This window comes from Engystomops pustulosus, chromosome 6, assembly GCF_040894005.1.
Source record: "Engystomops pustulosus chromosome 6, aEngPut4.maternal, whole genome shotgun sequence".
NCBI lineage: Eukaryota > Metazoa > Chordata > Amphibia > Anura > Leptodactylidae > Engystomops > Engystomops pustulosus.
Genome location: NC_092416.1, coordinates 1,413,851 through 1,435,065, shown reverse-complemented (window position 1 = coordinate 1,435,065; position 21,215 = coordinate 1,413,851). Strand labels below are relative to the sequence as shown.

Genomic DNA, 21,215 nt, shown 5'->3' with positions numbered 1-21,215 from the left:
CACATAGTATACCCCCCTGCAAATAGTACACATCCTGCAAATAGTACACCCCCTGCACATAGTACACACCCCCTGCACATAGTACACACCCCCTGCACATAGTACCCCTCCTGCACATAGTACCCCTCCTGCACATGGTACACCCCCTGCACATAGTACACCCTGCACATAGTACACCCCCTGCACATAGTACACCCCCTGCACATAGTACACACCCTGCACATAGTACACCCCCTGCACATAGTACACACCCTGCACATAGTACACCCCCCTGCACATAGTACACAACCTGCACATATTACACACCCCCTGCAAATAGTACACCCTGCACATAGTACACACACTGCGCATAGTACACACCCTGCACATAGTACACACTGCACATAGTACACAGGAAACTGAACATAGTACACAGGATACTGCACATAGTATAACCCCTGCACATAGTACACAGGACACTGCACATAGTACACACTGCACATAGTACACAGGACACTGAACATAGTACACAGGATACTGCACATAGTATAACCCCTGCACATAGTACACCCCCTGCACATAGCACACCCCCCTGCACATAGTGCACAGGACACTGCACATAGTACAAGGCACATAGTATAACCCAGGCACATAGTATCACCCCTGCACATAGTACACACCCCCTGCACATAATACACACTGCACATAGTACACAGGACACTGCACATAGTATCACCCCTGCACATAGTACACCCCCTGCAAATAGTACACCCCCTGCATATAGCAAACACTCACTGCCCATAGTACACCCCCTGCACACAGTACACAGCCCTCTGCACATAGTACAGCCCCTGCACATAGTACACACCCCCTGCACATAGTACACCCCCTGCACATAGTACTCACCCCCTGCACATAGTACACCCCCTGCACATAGTACCCCTCCTGCACATAGTACCCCTCCTGCACATAGTACACTTCCTGCACATAGTACACACCCCCTGCACATAGTACACCCTGCACATAGTACACACCCCCTGCACATAGTGCACCCCCTGCACATAGTGCACCCCCTGCACATAGTACACCCCCCTGCACATAGTACAAACCCCTGCACATAGTACACACCCTGCACATAGTACACACCCTGCACATAGTACACCTCCTGCACATAGTACACACCCTGCACATAGTACACACCCTGCACATAGTACACACCCTGGACATAGTACACCTCCTGCACATAGTACACACCCTGCACATAGTACACACCCTGCACATTGTACACACTGCACATAGTACACAGGACACTGAACATAGTACACAGGACACTGCACATAGTATAACCCCTGCACATAGCACACCCCCCTGCACATAGCACACCCCCCTGCACATAATGCACAGGACACTGCACATAGTACACAGGACACGGCACATAGTATCACCCCTGCACATAGTACACACCCTCTGCACATAATACACACTGCACATAGTACACAGGACACTGCAAATAGTACACAGGACACAGCACATAGTACACAGGACCCTGCACATAGCACACAGGACACTGCACATAGTACACAGGACCCTGCACATAGTACACACTGCACATAGTACACAGGACACTGCACATAGTACACAGGACCCCTGCACATAGCACACAGGACACTGCACATAGTACACAGGACACTGCACATAGTACACCCCCTGCAAATAGTACACCCCCTGCATAGAGCACACACTCACTGCCCATAGTACACCCCCTGCACACAGTACACAGCCCCCTGCACACAGTACACAGCCCCCTGCACATAGTACACACCCCCTGCACATAGTACACACCCCCTGCACATAGTACACCCCCTGCACATAGTACTCACCCCCTGCACATAGTACTCACCCCCTGCACATAGTACACCCCCTGCACATAGTACCCCTCCTGCACATAGTACCCCTCCTGCACATAGTACACTTCCTGCACATAGTACACACCCCCTGCACATAGTACACCCTGCACATAGTACACACCCCCTGCACATAGTGCACCCCCTGCACATAGTACCACTCCTGCACATAGTACCCCTCCTGCACATAGTACACAGGACACTGCACATAGTGCACCACCCCCCTGCACATAGTACACACCCCCTGCACATAGTGCACCCCCTGCACATAGTACCCCTCCTGCACATAGTACAACTCCTTCACATAGTACACAGGACACTGCACATAGTACACCCCCTGCACATAGCACACCCTGCACATAGTACACACCTTGCACATAGTACACCATGCACATAGTACACACTGCACATAGTACACACACAGCATATAGTACACACACTGCACATAGTACACACACTGCACATAGTACACAGGACACTGCACATAGTACACACCCTGCACATAGTACACAGGACACTGCACATAGTACACACCCTGCACATAGTACACAGGACACTGCACATAGCACACAGGACCCTGCACATAGTACACCCCCTGCACATAGTACACAGGACCCTGCACATACTACACACTGCACATAGTACACAGGACCCTGCACATAGCACACACTGCACATAGTACACAGGACACTGCACATAGTACACACTGCACATAGTACACAGTACACTGCACATAGTACACAGGACACTGCACATAGTACACAGGACCCTGCACATAGTACACAGGACACTACACATAGTACACACTGCACATAGTACACAGGACCCTGCACATAGTACACAGGACACTACACATAGTACACACTGCACATAGTACACACCCTGCACATAGTACACACCCTGCACATAGTACACAGGACCCTGCACATAGTACACCCTGCACATAGTACACACTGCACATAGTACACAGGACCCTGCACATAGTACACCGGACCCCTGCACATAGTACACCCCCTGCACATAGTACACAGGACACTGCTTTTTAGTAGACTTGGACCCAGCTACAGGAATTGGACATCAATGTTTGAAAGTTAAAACTTCATGCCTTTATTGACGGACCTTGGTCTCGAATACAAAAGAATCTCTTCCAGCGTAACAGTTTAAAAAAGTATATACATCAGCAACGCGTTTCAAACGCACTAGGCGTCCTTCCTCATGGCTGTATAATATACAAAAGACATTGTTAAATGATACAACCATATATAGATGTCTTCCTGGTAATCCCCTAAATAGTTTTTCTAAACAACTTAAGTCATTGATAGAGGAAGGGAACAGTATAGGCATTTTTACGAATAAACAGACTGAACATCTCATTAAATCCAATCCAGTAACCCCCATACTACATGCACTTCCCAAGGTACATAAGGGCATAATCCCCCCCCCCCCCAATGCGCCCGATAGTCTCGGGAATAGGCTCTGTAAATGAGGCCTTGAGTGAATGGCTGGACTCCCAATTGCAACCACTGGTACGCAGAACTCCGGGTTATCTACAGGACACAGGGGACGTTTTAAGAAATATGAGTGACATCACGTGGACGCCAGATTATGTATGGCTGACATGTGATGTCACTTCTTTATATACCTCTATTCCACAACAAGCAGCAATGGAGGCTGTTACACACCATCTAGATAAATACAGTGGATATGATAAGGATAAACAGAACTTCATTAAAGAGGTACTATGGTATCTCCTGAATCACAATTATTTTTTATTTGACAATAAATATTATTTGCAGATATCTGGAGTATCAATGGGGGCCAAGTTCTCGCCATCCTTGGCTAATTTAGTCATGGCATGGTGGGAGGAAAATACTATATACACTGTACATAATCCGTTTGTGGGGGACATCTTCTGGTACGGCAGGTACATCGACGACATATTGATTATATGGTCGGGTGATGTGCCTGCCGTACCGGAATTTGTCTCCTACATCAATAACAACACTATCAATCTAAAATTCACCTACTCATTATGCAGAGACAAGATTGTATTTTTGGATTTATTGTTACAAACACAAGAAGGTGAAATTGTCAGAACTAGTACCCACAGGAAAAGCACAGCGGGTAACACTAAACTCCATGCCGGCAGTTCTCATCCTAAACACACCATACGTGCTATCCCTGTTGGAGAATTGATGAGATCAAAAAGAAATTGTACCCACGTGGAGGATTATATTAAAGAAGCCTCGGAAATTAAACAGAGGCTGCGGAAAAGAGGCTATTCCACAGGGTTACTTGACAGAGCTGAAACAATTGTCAAACACAAAAATAGAGAAGAAATGTTAATTAAAAAATTCCCCAAAAATAAAAATAATAATAACAATACGCCGTATCTAGTGTTAGATTATAGTAACCAGTTTACACAAATCAAAACACTGGTACAAAAGTGTGTACCTATTTTATGGGAGGATGAGAAATTACGTGAGATCTTGGATGAAGGGTGCAAGATAGTATCCAGACGCTCTACTACCATCGGGAATCGAATCTCACCTAGCTATTTTGTGTCTTCCAACAGACCACAGTCTTGGTTACACCAAAAAGGTTTTTTTAGATGTGGGGGACACCCTTGTAAAACTTGTCGATATGCAAAAATTACCCGCACATTTCAGAATACAGGAGATACACAGTCATTTAATATAAAAGGATATATCAACTGTAATAGCACCTTTGTGGTATATGTAATCAAGTGCACCGTATGCAATAAAATGTATGTGGGTAGCACTATCAGACAGCTTAAAAAGAGATTTTTGGAACATCTAAATGACATAAATTATCTAAAGAAAAGAAATGCAGTTTCTAATCTAGAGCAGTCAACAAAAGCGGTTTCTAATGTGGCAAAACACGCCTTTGAACAACACGATGGCAATACCAATAGTTTAGAAGTATTTGCCATTGAACAGATACACATGAATACTAGGGGTGGGGACAAAGAAAGATTATTGAGGGATCGAGAATTTTTCTGGATATTCCATCTCAACACTAGATTCCCTGCAGGACTCAACTTTAAAAATGAAATGATGTTTCACTATTGAGCGGTATAGTTTCATGTGTGACGATGGAATCCTACATGCTTGTTTTTTCCTCATAATTATCCTTAAATTTTTCTAATGCTATATAGCACTGTTAGTTATATCAGGATATCCACCCTTACATCGGTAGGATATGATACCTCTTACCGATATACGATCTAAACTACCGTTGTCTGGTCGATTTGTTTCGTTATACACTCATTCAGACATTATATCTGTTAGGTGACATGTGACGATTGGGGCTGTCATGGCTCGACGGATGTCTGTCCATTTTTGGGTTCTCGAGTAGAGGTAGGATTCATTGGCTTACGTGTGTTGCTGGATCCTGTGAGGGAGGACTGCCGCGCATGCGCTGCCGTCTTCTCTCCAGCTGACAGCAAAAGGTAACCACTACGACGTTTAATATGGATATGTCAGTTCCATTAGGACCGTGTACACACACATAAATGAGACTGCGATTGCATCAGCTTTATTGGACAATCACGATATACAAACGTAGTTGGATTACGACACACTTGTTATACCTACCACGAATGTTTTATTATCACGTATGTTCAGATAAGATATCAAATGTATTTTCCATTAGTTGAGAGATTAGTCCATTCTATAACTTTAGTAAGACAGCCGAGTATAATATGTAGCTTATGTTATGTCCATATGTTTTTAACACGTTTATATGTGTTTATATCTGAATTGTAGATGAGCGAATATACTCGTCCGAGCTTGATGCTCGATCGAGCATTAGCGTACTCGTAACTGCTCGTTGCTCGGACAAGTATTTCGCCCGCTCGAGAAAATGGCAGCTCCCGCCGTTTTGCTTTTTGGCGGCCAGAAACAGAGCCAATCACAAGCCAGGAGACTCTGCACTCCACCCAGCATGACGTGGTACCCTTACACGTCGATAGCAGTGGTTGGCTGGCCAGATCAGGTGACCCTGGGATAGACTAGCCGCTGCCCGCGCTGCTCGGATCATTCTCTGTCTGGATGCCGCTAGGGAGAGAGCTGCTGCTGGTCAGGGAAAGCGTTAGGGTGTTCTATTAGCTTACTGTTAGGCAGGAGTGATTCTCAAAGAACCCAACAGCCCTTCTTAGGGCTACAATAACGTTATACTTTTTTTTTTTATTTGCTTGTGGCTGGGCTTGCTGGCACTAGTAGTGCAGCTAGTACCATATTGTGAGGAATTAGCAGGGGGACTTGCTACCGTTGTGTTTAGCTCTTAGTGACACACATATCCACCTCAAACACCAAAGTGGGACAATTTATTAGGGGTTTGTTTTCAATTAGGCACAGTCTGCCATTTCCCTTTTTATTTTACGTTTATTTTTTTCATAACTCAGTGTCATCTCATCTGGCATAGTAGTGTGCTTTCATACTTGGCTAGAAAATAGCCATAGGAGAATCCAAACGGCTTAATTACGCCTACAGTAGCGTTATATATATTTGATTTCTGGTTGATCTGCTGGTGGCTGTAGTTGTTGCAGTGCATCTACTAGCAAATTGTGAGCAATTAGGAGTGAGACTTGCGACCACTGTGTTTTGCGCTTAGTGACGCACATATCCATCGCAAAGACCGAAGTGGGAAAATTTATTAGGGCCCGGGGTTGGATTTCAATTAGGCACAGTCTGCCATTTCCTTTTTTATTTTACGTTTATTTTTTTAATAACTCAGTGTCATCTCATCTGGCATAGCAGTGTGCTTTCATACTTGGCTAGAAAATAGCCATAGCAATAGGATAGCATCGTTTGGTTTTAAAAACTAAAAAACACACAAAAAAAAAAAAAAACACAAAAAAAAGTTAAAAAAAAAATTAAAGTTATACCTCTCATTTTCAAAATGTTTAACCCGAGGGCTAGGGGTAGAGGACGAGGGCGGGGACGTGGGCGTCCAACTACTGCAGGGGTCAGAGGCCGTGGTCCTGGGCGGAGTGAGACACCACCTGCTTTTGAGGGAGCAGGGGAACGCCGCAGAGCTACACTCCCTAGGTTCATGTCTGAAGTTACTGGGACTCGTGGTAGAGCACTGTTGAGGCCAGAACAGTGCGAACAGGTGATGTGGTGGATTGCCGACAATGCTTCGAGCAATTTGTCCACCAGTCAGTCTTCCACGCAGTCCACCCATGTCACCGAAATCGGCACTCCTCCAGCTCCTGCACCTCAGCCTCCTCCCCCCCAGTCTGCCCCCTCCCAGCAAAATTTGCCATTTGAACCGGCATACTCTGAGGAACTGTTTTCTGGACCCTTCCCACAGTCACAAACCACTTGTCCAGTTGCTGATGAGCAATTTTCCGATTCCCAGGTTTTCCACCAGTCGCAGTCTGTGGGTGATGATGACCTTGTTGACGTACTGGAAGAAGTGTGTAAAGAGGTGTCCGACGATGAGGAGACACGGTTGTCAGACAGTGGGGAAGTTGTTGTCAGGGCAGGAAGTCCGAGGGGGGAGCAGACTGAGGGATCGGAGGATGATGAGGTGACAGACCCAAGCTGGGTTGAGAGGCCGGGTGGACACAGTGCTTCTGAGACGGAGGAGAGTCCTCGACCAGAACAGGTTGGAAGAGGCAGTGGTGGGGCCAGACGGAGAGGCAGGGCCAGAGCTGGTGCATCAGCGCCAAATGTGTCAACTAGTGAAGCTCCCGTGGCGAGGGCTCCTGCGGCGAGGGCTAGATTTTCAGAAGTCTGGAGGTTCTTTAAGGAAACACCGGATGACCGACGGACTGTGGTGTGCCACATTTGCCAAACCAGGATCAGCAGGGGTTCCACCACTAATAGCTTAACTACCACCAGTATGCGCAGGCATATGAATGCTAAACACCCGAATCAGTGGCACCAAGCCCGTTCACCTCCGGCCGTGCACACCACTGCTCCTTCCCCTGTGTCAGCTGATAGTCAGCCCCCTGCCCAGGACCCTGCCACAAAAACCCCATCGTCGCCTCCACGATCCTCCACAGCATCCACCAGCGTTCAGCTCTCCATACCCCAGACGCTGGAGCGGAAACGCAAATATAGTGCAACCCACCCGCACGCCCAAGCCCTTAATGTGCACATCTCCAGATTGCTAAGCCTGGAGATGCTGCCCTATAGGCTAGTAGAGACCGAGGCCTTTCGCAGCCTCATGGCGGCGGCCGCCCCTCGGTATTCGGTCCCCAGCCGCCACTACTTTTCCCGATGTGCCGTCCCAGCCCTGCACCAGCACGTGTCAGAGAACATCATCCGTGCCCTGACCAACGCCGTTTCTGACAAGGTCCACCTGACCACGGACACGTGGACGAGTGCTGCCGGGCAGGGCCACTATATATCGCTGACGGCACATTGGGTTAACTTGGTGGAGGCTGGGACCGAGTCTGACCCTGCGGCTGGTCATATACTGCCGACACCGAGGATTGCGGGGCCTACCTCGGTCCAGGTGTTTCAGGCCTACTATGCCTCCTCCTCCTCCCACCCCTCCTCCACCTCCTCCTCCGAACTACCATCCGTGGGCATGGCGCCATCAGTCGCTAGCTCTAGGCACAGCAGCAGTGCCGTCGCTAAGCGACAGCAGGCGGTGCTCAAACTGCTGAGCCTAGGCGATAAAAGGCACACCGCCCAAGAACTATTACAGGGCATCACGGCGCAGACTGATCTGTGGCTGGCACCGCTGAACCTGAAGCCAGGCATGGTTGTGTGTGACAACGGCCGTAACCTGGTGGCGGCTCTGCAACTCGGCAGACTGACACATGTGCCATGCCTGGCCCATGTGTTAAATCTCATAGTTCAGCGTTTCCTCAAGACATACCCCAATCTGTCTGATTTGCTCACGAAGGTGCGCCGCATCTGTGCGCATTTCAGGAAGTCCAGCACAGATGCTGCCACTCTCAGGGCAGCGCAGCGCCGCCTCCAACTGCCCGCTCACCGACTGTTGTGCGACGTGCCCACGAGGTGGAATTCAACACTGACCATGTTATCCAGAGTTTACCAGCAGCGCCGAGCGATTGTAGACTGCCAGATGTCAACTTCCACCAGAACTGGTAGTCAGGTCAGTCAGCTTCCTCAAGTCTACAATGAGGAGTGGACGTGGATGTCTGATATCTGTCAGGTGCTGAGTAACTTTGAGGAGTCAACACAGATGGTCAGTGGCGATGCCGCCATCATCAGCCTCACCATCCCGCTGCTTGGCCTGTTGAAAAACTCTCTGGTCAGCATGAAGTCGGAAGCTTTGCGCTCCTCACAAGAGACGGGGGAAGAAGATTCCCTTGTTGATAGCCAAAGCACCCTCAGGTCTGTTTCTCAGCGCATATCGGAGGAGGTGGAGGAGGATGAGGAGGAGAATGTTGGCGAGACACAAGAGGGGACCATTGTTGAGTCCTCCACTGTTCAGCGTGTATGGGCAGAAGAAGAGGATTTGGAGGAGTTGGAGGAGGAGGAAATGGACAGTCAGGCCAGTGAGGGGAGTGAATTCTTACGCGTTGGTACTCTGGCGCATATGGCAGATTTCATGCTAGGCTGCCTATCCCGTGACCCTCGCGTTCAAAGAATTTATTCCAGCACCGATTACTGGGTGTTCACTCTCCTGGACCCACGGTACAAGCAAAATCTTTCCACTCTCATCCCTGGAGAGGAAAGGAGTGTGAGAATGCATGAATACCAGCAGGCCCTGGTGCACAAGCTGAAACAGTATTTCCCTTCTGACAGCGCTAGCGGCAGAGGGCGTACTTCTGCGGGACAAGTAGGGAGGGAGAGTAGGCGAGCAGGCAGCTTGTCCAGCACTGGCAAGGGTACGCTTTACAAGGCCTTTGCCAGCTTTATGTCACCCCAGCAAGACACTGTCACCTGTCCCCAGTCTCGGCAGAGTAGGGCTGATCTTTACAGAAAGATGGTGAGGGAGTACGTAGCTGACCATACCATCGTCCTAAATGATCACACAGCTCCCTACAACTACTGGGTTTCAAAGCTGGACATGTGGCACGAACTGGCGCTGTACGCCTTGGAGGTTCTTGCCTGCCCTGCCGCTAGCGTCTTGTCCGAGCGGGTTTTCAGTGCAGCTGGTGGCATCATCACCGATAAGCGTACATGCCTGTCGACTGACAGCGCTGACAGGCTGACGCTTATTAAGATGAATAAAGCCTGGATTTCTCCTAATTTCCAATCTCCACCAGGTGAAGGAAGCTCAACCTGAATAATTTATCCACTCCTCCTCCTCCTCATTTTCCTCCTTCTCCTCCTCTTTGTACAGTAAAGCAGAGGAAACTGGCTATTTTTTGACAGGGCCCACTGGCTCTAGCTATAGTACTTTATGCATTTAATTTTTATGGAGGGCCACCGACCCGGTCCTCTGTTTTAAACAATTTTTGGGAGTGCCACATACAGGCACTCAATCTATTCCATTTTTCTGGAGGGCCACCTACCTGCTCCTCTGGTTTGAAAACTTTTTTGGACTGCCACATACAGGCACTCAATCTATTCCATTTTTCTGGAGGGCCACCTACCTGCTCCTCTGGTTTGAAAACTTTTTTGGACTGCCACATACAGGCACTCAATCTATTCAATTTTTCTGGAGGGCCACCTACCTGTTCCTCTGGTTTGAAAACTTTTTTGGACTGCCACATACAGGCACTCAATCTATTCAATTTTTCTGGAGGGCCACCTACCTGCTCCTCTGGTTTGAAAACTTTCTTGGACTGCCACATACAGGCACTCAATCTATTCCATTTTTCTGGAGGGCCACCTACCTGCTCCTCTGGTTTGAAAACTTTTTTGGACTGCCACATACAGGCACTCAATCTATTCCATTTTTCTGGAGGGCCACCTACCTGCTCCTCTGGTTTGAAAACTTTTTTGGACTGCCACATACAGGCACTCAATCTATTCAATTTTTCTGGAGGGCCACCTACCTGCTCCTCTGGTTTGAAAACTTTTTTGGACTGCCACATACAGGCACTATCCAAATTGAATTGTCTCCATAGCAGCCTCCACACGTTGTCTCCATTGCTACCTCCAAAAGTCGTCCATATAGCTGCCTCCATACATCGTCCCTTTATCAAACGAGGTGTGTCAGGCCGAAATTTGGGTTGTTTTCATGGATTCCACATCAAAGTTGTTAACTTTGTCGCCACCCTGCTGTGTTATCCACAAAATACACTGGCAAACTTTTACCATTTACGGATATTATTTCAGCGCTTCTTGCGCATCTGTTTACATTCCCCTCACCCGCCATATCCTAAACTTATAAGAACGCTACTACACTTGAACTTATACAAAAGGTTCTTAGAAGTGCTGTTTGGGGAGTAGCCTAGAGACAGGGGCTTGGATTGGCGAAAGCTCGCCTGGCAGCGGAGCGCCAGCTCCATGCCAAGAACCAACTAACATAGTTTTAACTGCAGCACCTTTAATCTACTACTAGTTCACTGCCTCCATACATGGCCGCCTTATCAAACGTGCTGTGTCAGGCAGAATTTTGGGTTGTTTTCATGGCTTCCACAACAAACTTGTTAACTTTGTCGCCACCCTGCTGTGTAATCCTCAAAATATACTGGCAAACTTTTACCATTTACGGATATTATTTCAGCGCTTCTTGCGCATCTGTTTACATTCCCCTCACCCGCCATATTCCAAACTTATAAGAACGCTACTACACTTAACTTGGTGCAGGCTGGGACTGAGTCTGACCCTGGGGCTGGTCCTATACTGCCGACGCAGAGGATTGCGGGGCCTACCTCGGTCCAGGTGTTTCAGGCCTACTATGCCTCCTCCTCCTCCCACCCCTCCTCCACCTCCTCCTCCTCCTCCGAATTACCATCCGTGGGCATGGCGCCATCAGTCGGTAGCTCTAGGCACAGCAGCAGTGCCGTCGCTAAGCGACAGCAGGCGGTGCTCAAACTGCTGAGCCTAGGTGATAAAAGGCACACCGCCAAAGAGCTATTACAGGACATTCCGCATCAAACTTGTTAACTTTGTCGCCACCGTGCTGTGTAAGCCACAAAATATACTGGAAAACTTTTTTCATTTACGGATATTATTTCAGCGCTTCTTGCGCAGATGTTTACATTCCCCTCACCCGCCATATCCCAAACTTATAAGAACGCTACTACACTTGATCTTATACAAAAGGTTCTTAGAAGTGCTGTTTGGGGAGTAGCCTAGAGACAGGGGCTTGGATTGGCGAAAGCTCGCCTGGCAGCGGAGCGCCAGCTCCATGCCAAGATCCAACTAACATAGTTTTAACTGCAGCACCTTTAATCTACTACTAGTTCACTGCCTCCATACATGGTCCCCTTATCAAACGAGCTGTGTCAGGCAGAATTTTGGGTTGTTTTCATGGCTTCCATGTTAACTTTGTCGCCACCCTGCTGTGTAATCCACAAAATATACTGGCAAACTTTTATCATGTACCGATATTATTTGAGCACTTCTTGCTCACCTCCTTTGGTCCCTCTCTGCCACCCATTGGTTTGAAGCCTGAGTCCATTTAGGGTATGTTGCCATGCCACTCTCTAGCCTGCCGCTGCTGCCGCTGCCTCTGCATGCCGTCCCCTATAGTGTCAGGGTCAATTATTGGATGTTTTAGATGCTATCTAGCCTCATTCGGTCACTCTGTCATGGCCATGCTGTTGCCCATAATTTTGGCATAATGGTGCGTTTAAGCAGCCTCAGAGGCATCCATGCATGCTGCCCCTGCTGTTTCCTGTCCATTTCCGTGGTGTTTCCATCCTTTTCTGAGGTTCCCAGGTGTTTGGCCAAGCTTCCCTGTGCAGAGCCTTGGTCCCCTTGAAAAATGCTCGAGTCTCCCATTGACTTCAATGGGGCTCGTTACTCGAAACATCGGGAAAAGTTCGTCTCGAATAACGAGTACCCGAGCATTTTAGTGCTCGCTCATCTCTAATCTGAATCTTAAGCTTGTTGTTAAGCACACGGGAAGAAAAGGGTGTAACGATGCAACAGGTGATGACAATCCAATCACAACCCACTTCCTTCTTTTTAAGTCTGTGAGCTTGTCTTTTGTATATTATACAGCCATGAGGAAGGACGCATAGTGCGTTTGAAACGCGTTGCTGATGTATATACTTTTTTAAACTGTTACGCTGGAAGAGATTCTTTTGTATTCGAGACCAAGGTCCGTCAATAAAGGCATGAAGTTTTAACTTTCAAACATTGATGTCCATTTCCTGTAGCTGGGTCCAAGTCTACTAAAAAACATGCAGCAATTCCTCCCGACCCAGGAGGGGATCTTCAGCACGGAAAAGACATCCACATGCAACATTCGGTGAGCAGATTTTGCACTTTTTATCATTTACACAGGACCCTGCACATAGTACAGACTGCACATAGTACACACTCTGCGGATAGTACACCGGACACTGCACATAGTACACACCCCCTGCACATAGTACACCCTCTACATATAGTACACCCCCTGCATATAGTACACACCCCCTGCGCATAGCACACAGGACCCTGCACATAGTACAATGGACCCTGCACATAGTACACAGGACCCTGCACATAGTACACCCCCTGCACATAGTACACACCCTGCACATAGTACACACCCCCTGCACATAGCACACAGGACCCTGTACATAGTACAAAGGACCCTGCACATAGTACACAGGACCCTGTACATAGTACAAAGGACCCTGCATATACTACACCCCCTGCACATAGTACATCCCCTGCACATAGTACACAACCCTTGCACATAGCACACAGGACCCTGTACATAGTACAAAGGACCCTACACATAGTACACACCCCCTGCACATAGTGCACACCCCCTGCACATAGTACACACCCCCTGCACATAGTACACACCCCCTGCACATAGTACACACCCTGCACAGAGTACACCGCCTGCACATAGTACACCACCTGCACATAGTACACAGGACCCTGCACATAGTACACCCCCTGCACATAGTGCACACTGCACATAGTACACACACTGCACATAGTACACACCCCCTGCACATAGTACACCCCCTGCACATAGTACACCACCTGCACATAGTACACCACCTGCACATAGTACACACACTGCACATAGTACACACCCCCTGCACATAGTACACCCCCTGCACATAGTACACACTGCACATAGTACACAGGACCCTGTACATAGTACAAAGGACCCTGCACATAGTACACACCCCCTGCACATAGTGCACACCCCCTGCACATAGTACACACTGCACATAGTACACACCCTGCACATAGTACACACCCTGCACATAGTACACACCCTGCACATAGTACACCCCCTGCACATAGTACACCCCCTGCACATAGTACACATCCTGCACATAGTACATCCCCTGCACATAGTACACCCCCTGCATATAGTACACATCCTGCACATAGTACACCCTGCACATAGTACACTCCCTGCACATAGTACACCCCCTGCACATAGTACACCCCCCTGCACATAGTACACCCTGCACATAGTACACCCTGCACATAGTACACTCCCTGCACATAGTACACCCCCTGCACATAGTACACCCCCTGCATATAGTACACTCCCTGCACATAGCACACCCCCTGCACATAGTACACCCTGCACATAGTACACCCCCTGCATATAGTACACCCCACACTGGTCATCACTGGTCATCACTGGTCTCCGTATTGAGCAGGTTGGTGGCTGTACAGGTGAAGGGTCTGGTGTCCCCCCTGGAGACGGGGCTGATGGTGAGATTGGAGCTCGGAGGAGAATCGCTGTGGGTGATGGAATATGGAGGGTTGGAGGACACTGAGGATCCATTCAGGCTCCAGGAGAAGGTGACGGCTGAACCTCGAGCGGAGCAATAGAGAGACACCGAGTCCTGTCCTGCCCAGAGCGCGGCCGATGTGTTACTGGTCAGTGTCACCACCGAGACCCCAACTGTGGACCAAGATGAGATTTATTACAGGCTAAGAGGAGAATGGTGAATGCTGAAACTCCTCTCATTTACTGTAATCTGCATTGGAACAAGCAACAAGTGATGAAGTTCCCTCCAGTTCCCCCAAAGTCCAGACGGAACATTACACATCTCTAACACTGAGATTAGTGACCTGTCCGTGTGATCTACACCTGAGAAGCCTTCAGAGAAAACAGATTCTATTGTAGCTTCAAAGATGGAAACTATTTATTCATTTTAAAACTTTCTGTGTATGTCCTTCCACACAGATGACACATAAGAGCCGGTGACAGATGTGATGAGTAGAGGACACTTACCGGCCAGGCTGAGCCTCACGTCGCTGCTGTTCTGGCTGTTGAGTAAGTTTCTGGCTGTACATATGAAGGATCCGCTGTCATCAGAGGAGACCGGGCTGATAATGAGCCGCGTATTATTCTCCGTCACATGGAATCGGCCTCCTCCAGAGAATGGCGCCCCCTGTAGACTCCAGGAGTAACTGACATCTGTACCACGAGCAGAACATCGGAGAGACACGGAATCTATTCCCGGCCACACAAGTCCCGATACATTACTGGTGACCACCACATCCGAGACCGGGGCTAAGAGACACAACACAGAGACCAGAGTCAGGATTATACATGAAGAGGAAGATATCAGTGATGAGGACAGTCTCAGGATTGTAAATGAGGAGAAGATATCAGTGATGAGGACAGTCTCAGGATTGTAGATGAGGGAGAAGATATCATTGATGGGGACAGTCTCAGGATTGTAGATGAGGAGGAGATATCATTGATGAGGACAGTCTCAGGATTGTAGATGAGGAGGAGAAGATATCAGTGATGAGGACAGTCTCAGGATTGTAGATGAGGAGGAGATATCAGTGATGGGGACAGTCTCAGGATTGTAGATGAGGAGGAAGATATCAGTGATGAGGACAGTCTCAGGATTGTAGATGAGGAGAAGATATCAGTGATGTGGATAGTCTCAGGATTGTAGAGGAGGAGAAGATATCAGTGATGAGGACAGTCTCAGGATTGTAGATGAGGAGAAGATATCAGTGATGAGGACAGTCTCAGGATTGTAGAGGAGGAGAAGATATCAGTGATGAGGACAGTCTCAGGATTGTAGATGAGGAGGAAGATATCAGTGATGGGGACAGTCTCAGGATTGTAGATGAGGGGGAAGATATCAGTGATGGGGACAGTCTCAGGATTGTAGATGAGGATAAGATATCAGTGATGTGGACAGTCTCTGGATTGTAGATGAGGAGAAGATATCAGTGATGTGGACAATCTCAGGATTGTAGAGGAGGAGGAAGATATCAGTGATGAGGACATTCTCAGGATTGTAGATGAGGAGGAGGAAGATATCAGTGATCGGGACAGTCTCAGGATTGTAGATGAGGGAGAAGATATCATTGATGTGGACAGTCTCAGGATTGTAGATGAGGAGGAAGATATCTGTGATGGGGACAGTCTCAGGATTGTAGATGAGGAGAAGATATCAGTGATGGGGACAGTCTCAGGATTGTAGATGAGGAGGAAGATATCAGTGATGGGGACAGTCTCAGGATTGTAGATGAGGAGAAGATATCAGTGATGGGGACAGTCTCAGGATTGTAGATGAGGAGAAGATATCAGTGATGTGGACAGTCTCAGGATTGTAGATGAGGAGAAGATATCAGTGATGGGGACAGTCTCAGGATTGTAGATGAGGAGGAGAAGATATCAGTGATGGGGACAGTCTCAGGATTGTAGATGAGGAGAAGATATCATTGATGGGGACAGTCTCAGGATTGTAGATGAGAGAGAAGATATCATTGATGGGGACAGTCTCAGGAATGTAGATGAGGAGGAAGATATCAGTGATGGGGACAGTCTCAGGATTGTAGATGAGGAGAAGATATCAGTGATGGGGACAGTCTCAGGATTGTAGATGAGGAGAAGATATCAGTGATGTGGACAGTCTCAGGATTGTAGATGAGGAGAAGATATCAGTGATGAGAACAGTCTCAGGATTGTAGATGAGGAGGAGAAGATATCAGTGATGAGGAGAGTCTCAGGATTGTAGATGAGGAGAAGATATCATTGATGGGGACAGTCTCAGGATTGTAGATGAGAGAGAAGATATCATTGATGAGGACAGTCTCAGGATTGTAGATGAGGAGGAAGATATCATTGATGGGGACAGTCTCAGGATTGTAGATGAGAGAGAAGATATCATTGATGAGGACAGTCTCAGGATTGTAGATGAGGAGAAGATATCATTGATGGGGACAGTCTCAGGATTGTAGATGAGAGAGAAGATATCATTGATGAGGACAGTCTCAGGATTGTAGATGAGGAGAAGATATCATTGATGAGGACAGTCTCAGGATTGTAGATGAGGAGAAGATATCATTGATGAGGACAGTCTCAGGAATGTAGATGAGGAGAAGATATCATTGATGAGGACAGTCTCAGGATTGTAGATGAGGAGGAAGATATCAGTGATGGGGACAGTCTCAGGATTGTAGATGAGGAGAAGATATCAGTGATGGGGACAGTATCAGGATTGTAGATGAGGAGAAGATATCAGTGATGGGGACAGTCTCAGGATTGTAGATGAGGAGGAAGATATCATTGATGGGGACAGTCTCAGGAATGTAGATGAGGAGGAAGATATCAGTAATGGGGACAGTCTCAGGATTGTAGATGAGGAGAAGATATCATTGATGGGGACAGTCTCAGGATTGTAGATGAGAGAGAAGATATCATTGATGAGGACAGTCTCAGGATTGTAGATGAGGAGGAAGATATCAGTGATGGGGACAGTTTTAGGATTGTAGATGAGGAGAAGATATCAGTGATGGGGACAGTCTCTGGATTGTAGATGCGGGAGAAGATATCAGTGATGGGGACAGTCTCAGGATTGTAGATGAGGAGGAAGATATCAGTGATGGGGACAGTCTCAGGATTGTAGATGAGGAGGGAGATCTCATTGATGAGGACAGTCTCAGGATTGTAGATGAGGAAAAGATATCAGTGATGGGGACAGTCTCAGGATTGTAAATGAGGAGAAGATATCAGTGATGTGGACAGTCTCAGGATTGTAGATGAGGAGGGAAGATATCATTGATGTGGACAGTCTCAGGATTGTAGATGAGGAGAAGATATCAGTGATGAGGACAGTCTCAGGATTGTAGATGAGGAGGAAGATATCAGTGATGTGGACAGTCTCAGGATTGTAGATGAGGAGGAAGATATCAGTGATGAGGACAGTCTCAGGATTGTAGATGAAGGAGAAGATATCAGTGATGTGGACAGTCTCAGGTTTGTAGATGAGGGAGAAGATATCATTGATGTGGACAGTCTCAGGATTGTAGATGAGGAGGAAGATATCATTGATGGGGACAGTCTCAGGATTGTAGATGAGGAGGAAAATATCATTGATGTGGACAGTCTCAGGATTGTAGATGAGGAGGGAGATCTCATTCATGAGGACAGTCTCAGGATTGTAGATGAGGAAAAGATATTAGTGATGAGGACAGTCTCAGGATTGTAGATGGGGAGAAGATATCAGTGATGAGGACAGTCTCAGGATTGTAGATGAGGAAAAGATATCAGTGATGTGGACAGTCTCAGGATTGTAGATGAGGAGGGAGATCTCATTGTTGAGGACAGTCTCAGGATTGTAGATGAGGAAAAGATATCAGTGATGAGGACAGTCTCAGGATTGTAGATGAGGAGAAGATATCAGTGATGAGGACAGTCTCAGGATTGTAGATGAGGAGAAAGTTATCAGTGATGGGGACAGTCTCAGGATTGTAGATGAGGAGAAAGATATCAGTGATGGGGACAGTCTCAGGATTGTAGATGAGGAGAAAGATATCAGTGATGGGAACAGTCTCAGGATTGTAGATGAGGAGAAAGATATCAGTGATGGGGACAGTCTCAGGATTGTAGATGAGGAGGAAAATATCATTGATGTGGACAGTCTCAGGATTATAGATGAGGAGGGAGATCTCATTGATGAGGACAGTCTCAGGATTGTAGATGAGGAAAAGATATCAGTGATGAGAACAGTCTCAGGATTGTAGATGAGGAGAAGATATCAGTGATGAGGACAGTCTCAGGATTGTAGATGAGGGGGAAGATATCAGTGATGGGGACAGTCTCAGGATTGTAGATGAGGGGGAAGATATCAGTGATGGGGACAGTCTCTGGATTGTAGATGAGGGGGAAGATATCAGTGATGGGGACAGTCTCAGGAATGTAGATGAGGAGAAGATATCAGTGATGAGGACAGTCTCAGGATTGTAGATGAGGGGGGAGATATCAGTGATGGGGACAGTCTCAGGATTGTAGATGAGGGGGAAGATATCAGTGATGGGGACAGTCTCAGGATTGTAGATGAGGGGGAAGATATCAGTGATAAGGACAGTCTCAGGATTGTAGATGAGGAGAAGATATCAGTGATGGGGACAGTCTCAGGATTGTAGATGAGGGGGAAGATATCAGTGATGGGGACAGTCTCAGGATTGTAGATGAGGAGAAGATATCAGTGATGGGGACAGTCTCAGGATTGTAGATGAGGAGAAGATTTCAGTGATGGGGACAGTCTCAGGATTGTAGATGAGGAGGAAAATATCATTGATGGGGACAGTCTCAGGATTGTAGATGAGGAGTAGATATCAGTTATGGGGACAGTCTCAGGATTGTAGATGAGGAGAAGATATCAGTGATGGGGACAGTCTCAGGATTGTAGATGAGGAGAAGATATCAGTGATGGGGACAGTCTCAGGATTGTAGATGAGGGGGAAGATATCAGTGATGGGGACAGTCTCAGGATTGTAGATGAGGAGAAGATATCAGTGATGGGGACAGTCTCAGGATTGTAGATGAGGAGGAAAATATCATTGATGGGGAAAGTCTCAGGATTGTAGATGAGGAGGAAGATATCAGTGATGTGGACAGGCTGAGGATTGTAGATGAGGAGGAGATATCATTGATGGGGACAGTCTCAGGATTGTAGATGAGGAGGAAGATATCAGTGATGTGGACAGTCTCAGGATTGTAGATGAGGAGAAGATATCAGTGATGGGGACAGTCTAAGGATTGTAGATGAGGAGGAGAAGATATCAGTGATGAGGACAGTCTCAGGATTGTAGATAAGGAGGAAGATATCTGTGATGGGGACAGTCTCAGGATTGTAGATGAGGAGAAGATATCAGTGATGAGGACAGTCTCAGGATTGTAGATGATAAGATATCATTGATGTGGACAGTCTCAGGATTGTAGATGAGGAGGAAGATATCATTGATAAGGACAGTCTCAGGATTGTAGATGAGGAGAAGATATCAGTGATGGGGACAGTCTCAGGATTGTAGATGAGGAGGAAGATATCAGTGATGTGGACAGTCTCAGGATTGTAGATGAGGAGGAGAAGATATCAGTGATGGGGACAGTCTCAGGATTGTAGATGAGGAGAAGATGTTAGTGATGAGGACAGTCTCAGGATTGTAGATGAGGAGAAGATATCATTGATGTGGACAGTTTCTGGATTGTAAATGAGGAGGAAGATATCAGTGATGAGGACAGTCTCAGGATTGTAGATGAGGAATAAGATATCAGTGATGTGGACAGTCTCAGGATTGTAGATGAGGAGAAGATATCAGTGATGAGCACAGTCTCAGGATTGTAGATGAGGAGGAAGATATCAGTGATGAGGATAGTCTCAGGATTGTAGATGAGGAGGAAGATATCAGTGATGAGGACAGTCTCTGGATTGTAGATGAGGAGAAGATATCAGTGATGTGGACAGTCTCAGGATTGTAGATGAGGAGAAGATATCATTGATGAGGACAGTCTCAGGATTGTAGATGAGGAGGAAGATATCAGTGATGGGGACAGTCTCAGGATTGTAGATGAGGAGAAGATATCAGTGATGGGGACAGTCTCTGGATTGTAGATGAGGGAGAAGATATCAGTGATGGGGACAGTATCAGGATTTTAGATGAGGAGGGAGATCTCATTGTTGAGGACAGTCTCAGGATTGTAGATGAGGAGGAAGATATCAGTGATGAGGACAATCTCAGGATTGTAGATGAGGAGGAAAATATCAGTGATGAGGACAGTCTCTGGATTGTAGATGAGGAGAAGATATCAGTGATGTGGACAGTCTCAGGATTGTAGATGAGGAGGAAGATATCAGTGATGAGGACAGTCTCTGGATTGTAGATGAGGAGAAGATATCAGTGATGTGGACAGTCTCAGGATTGTAGATGAGGAGAAGATATCATTGATGAGGACAGTCTCAGGATTGTAGATGAGGAGGAAGATATCAGTGATGGGGACAGTCTCAGGATTGCAGATGAGGAGAAGATATCAGTGATG

The 21,215-nt window shown here is 47.2% G+C and overlaps 1 protein-coding gene across 1 annotated transcript in view; it reads right to left on the bottom strand.

Moving 5' to 3' along the window:
* The window catches only part of LOC140065249 (hemicentin-1-like), a 366,504-nt gene that overhangs the window by 302,929 nt on the left and 42,360 nt on the right, over positions 1–21,215 (bottom strand). Inside the window, exon 2 of the mRNA XM_072112848.1 lies at positions 15,159–15,440. Coding sequence (XP_071968949.1) covers positions 15,159–15,440 — 282 coding nt within the window. The remainder of the gene's footprint in view (positions 1–15,158; positions 15,441–21,215) is intronic.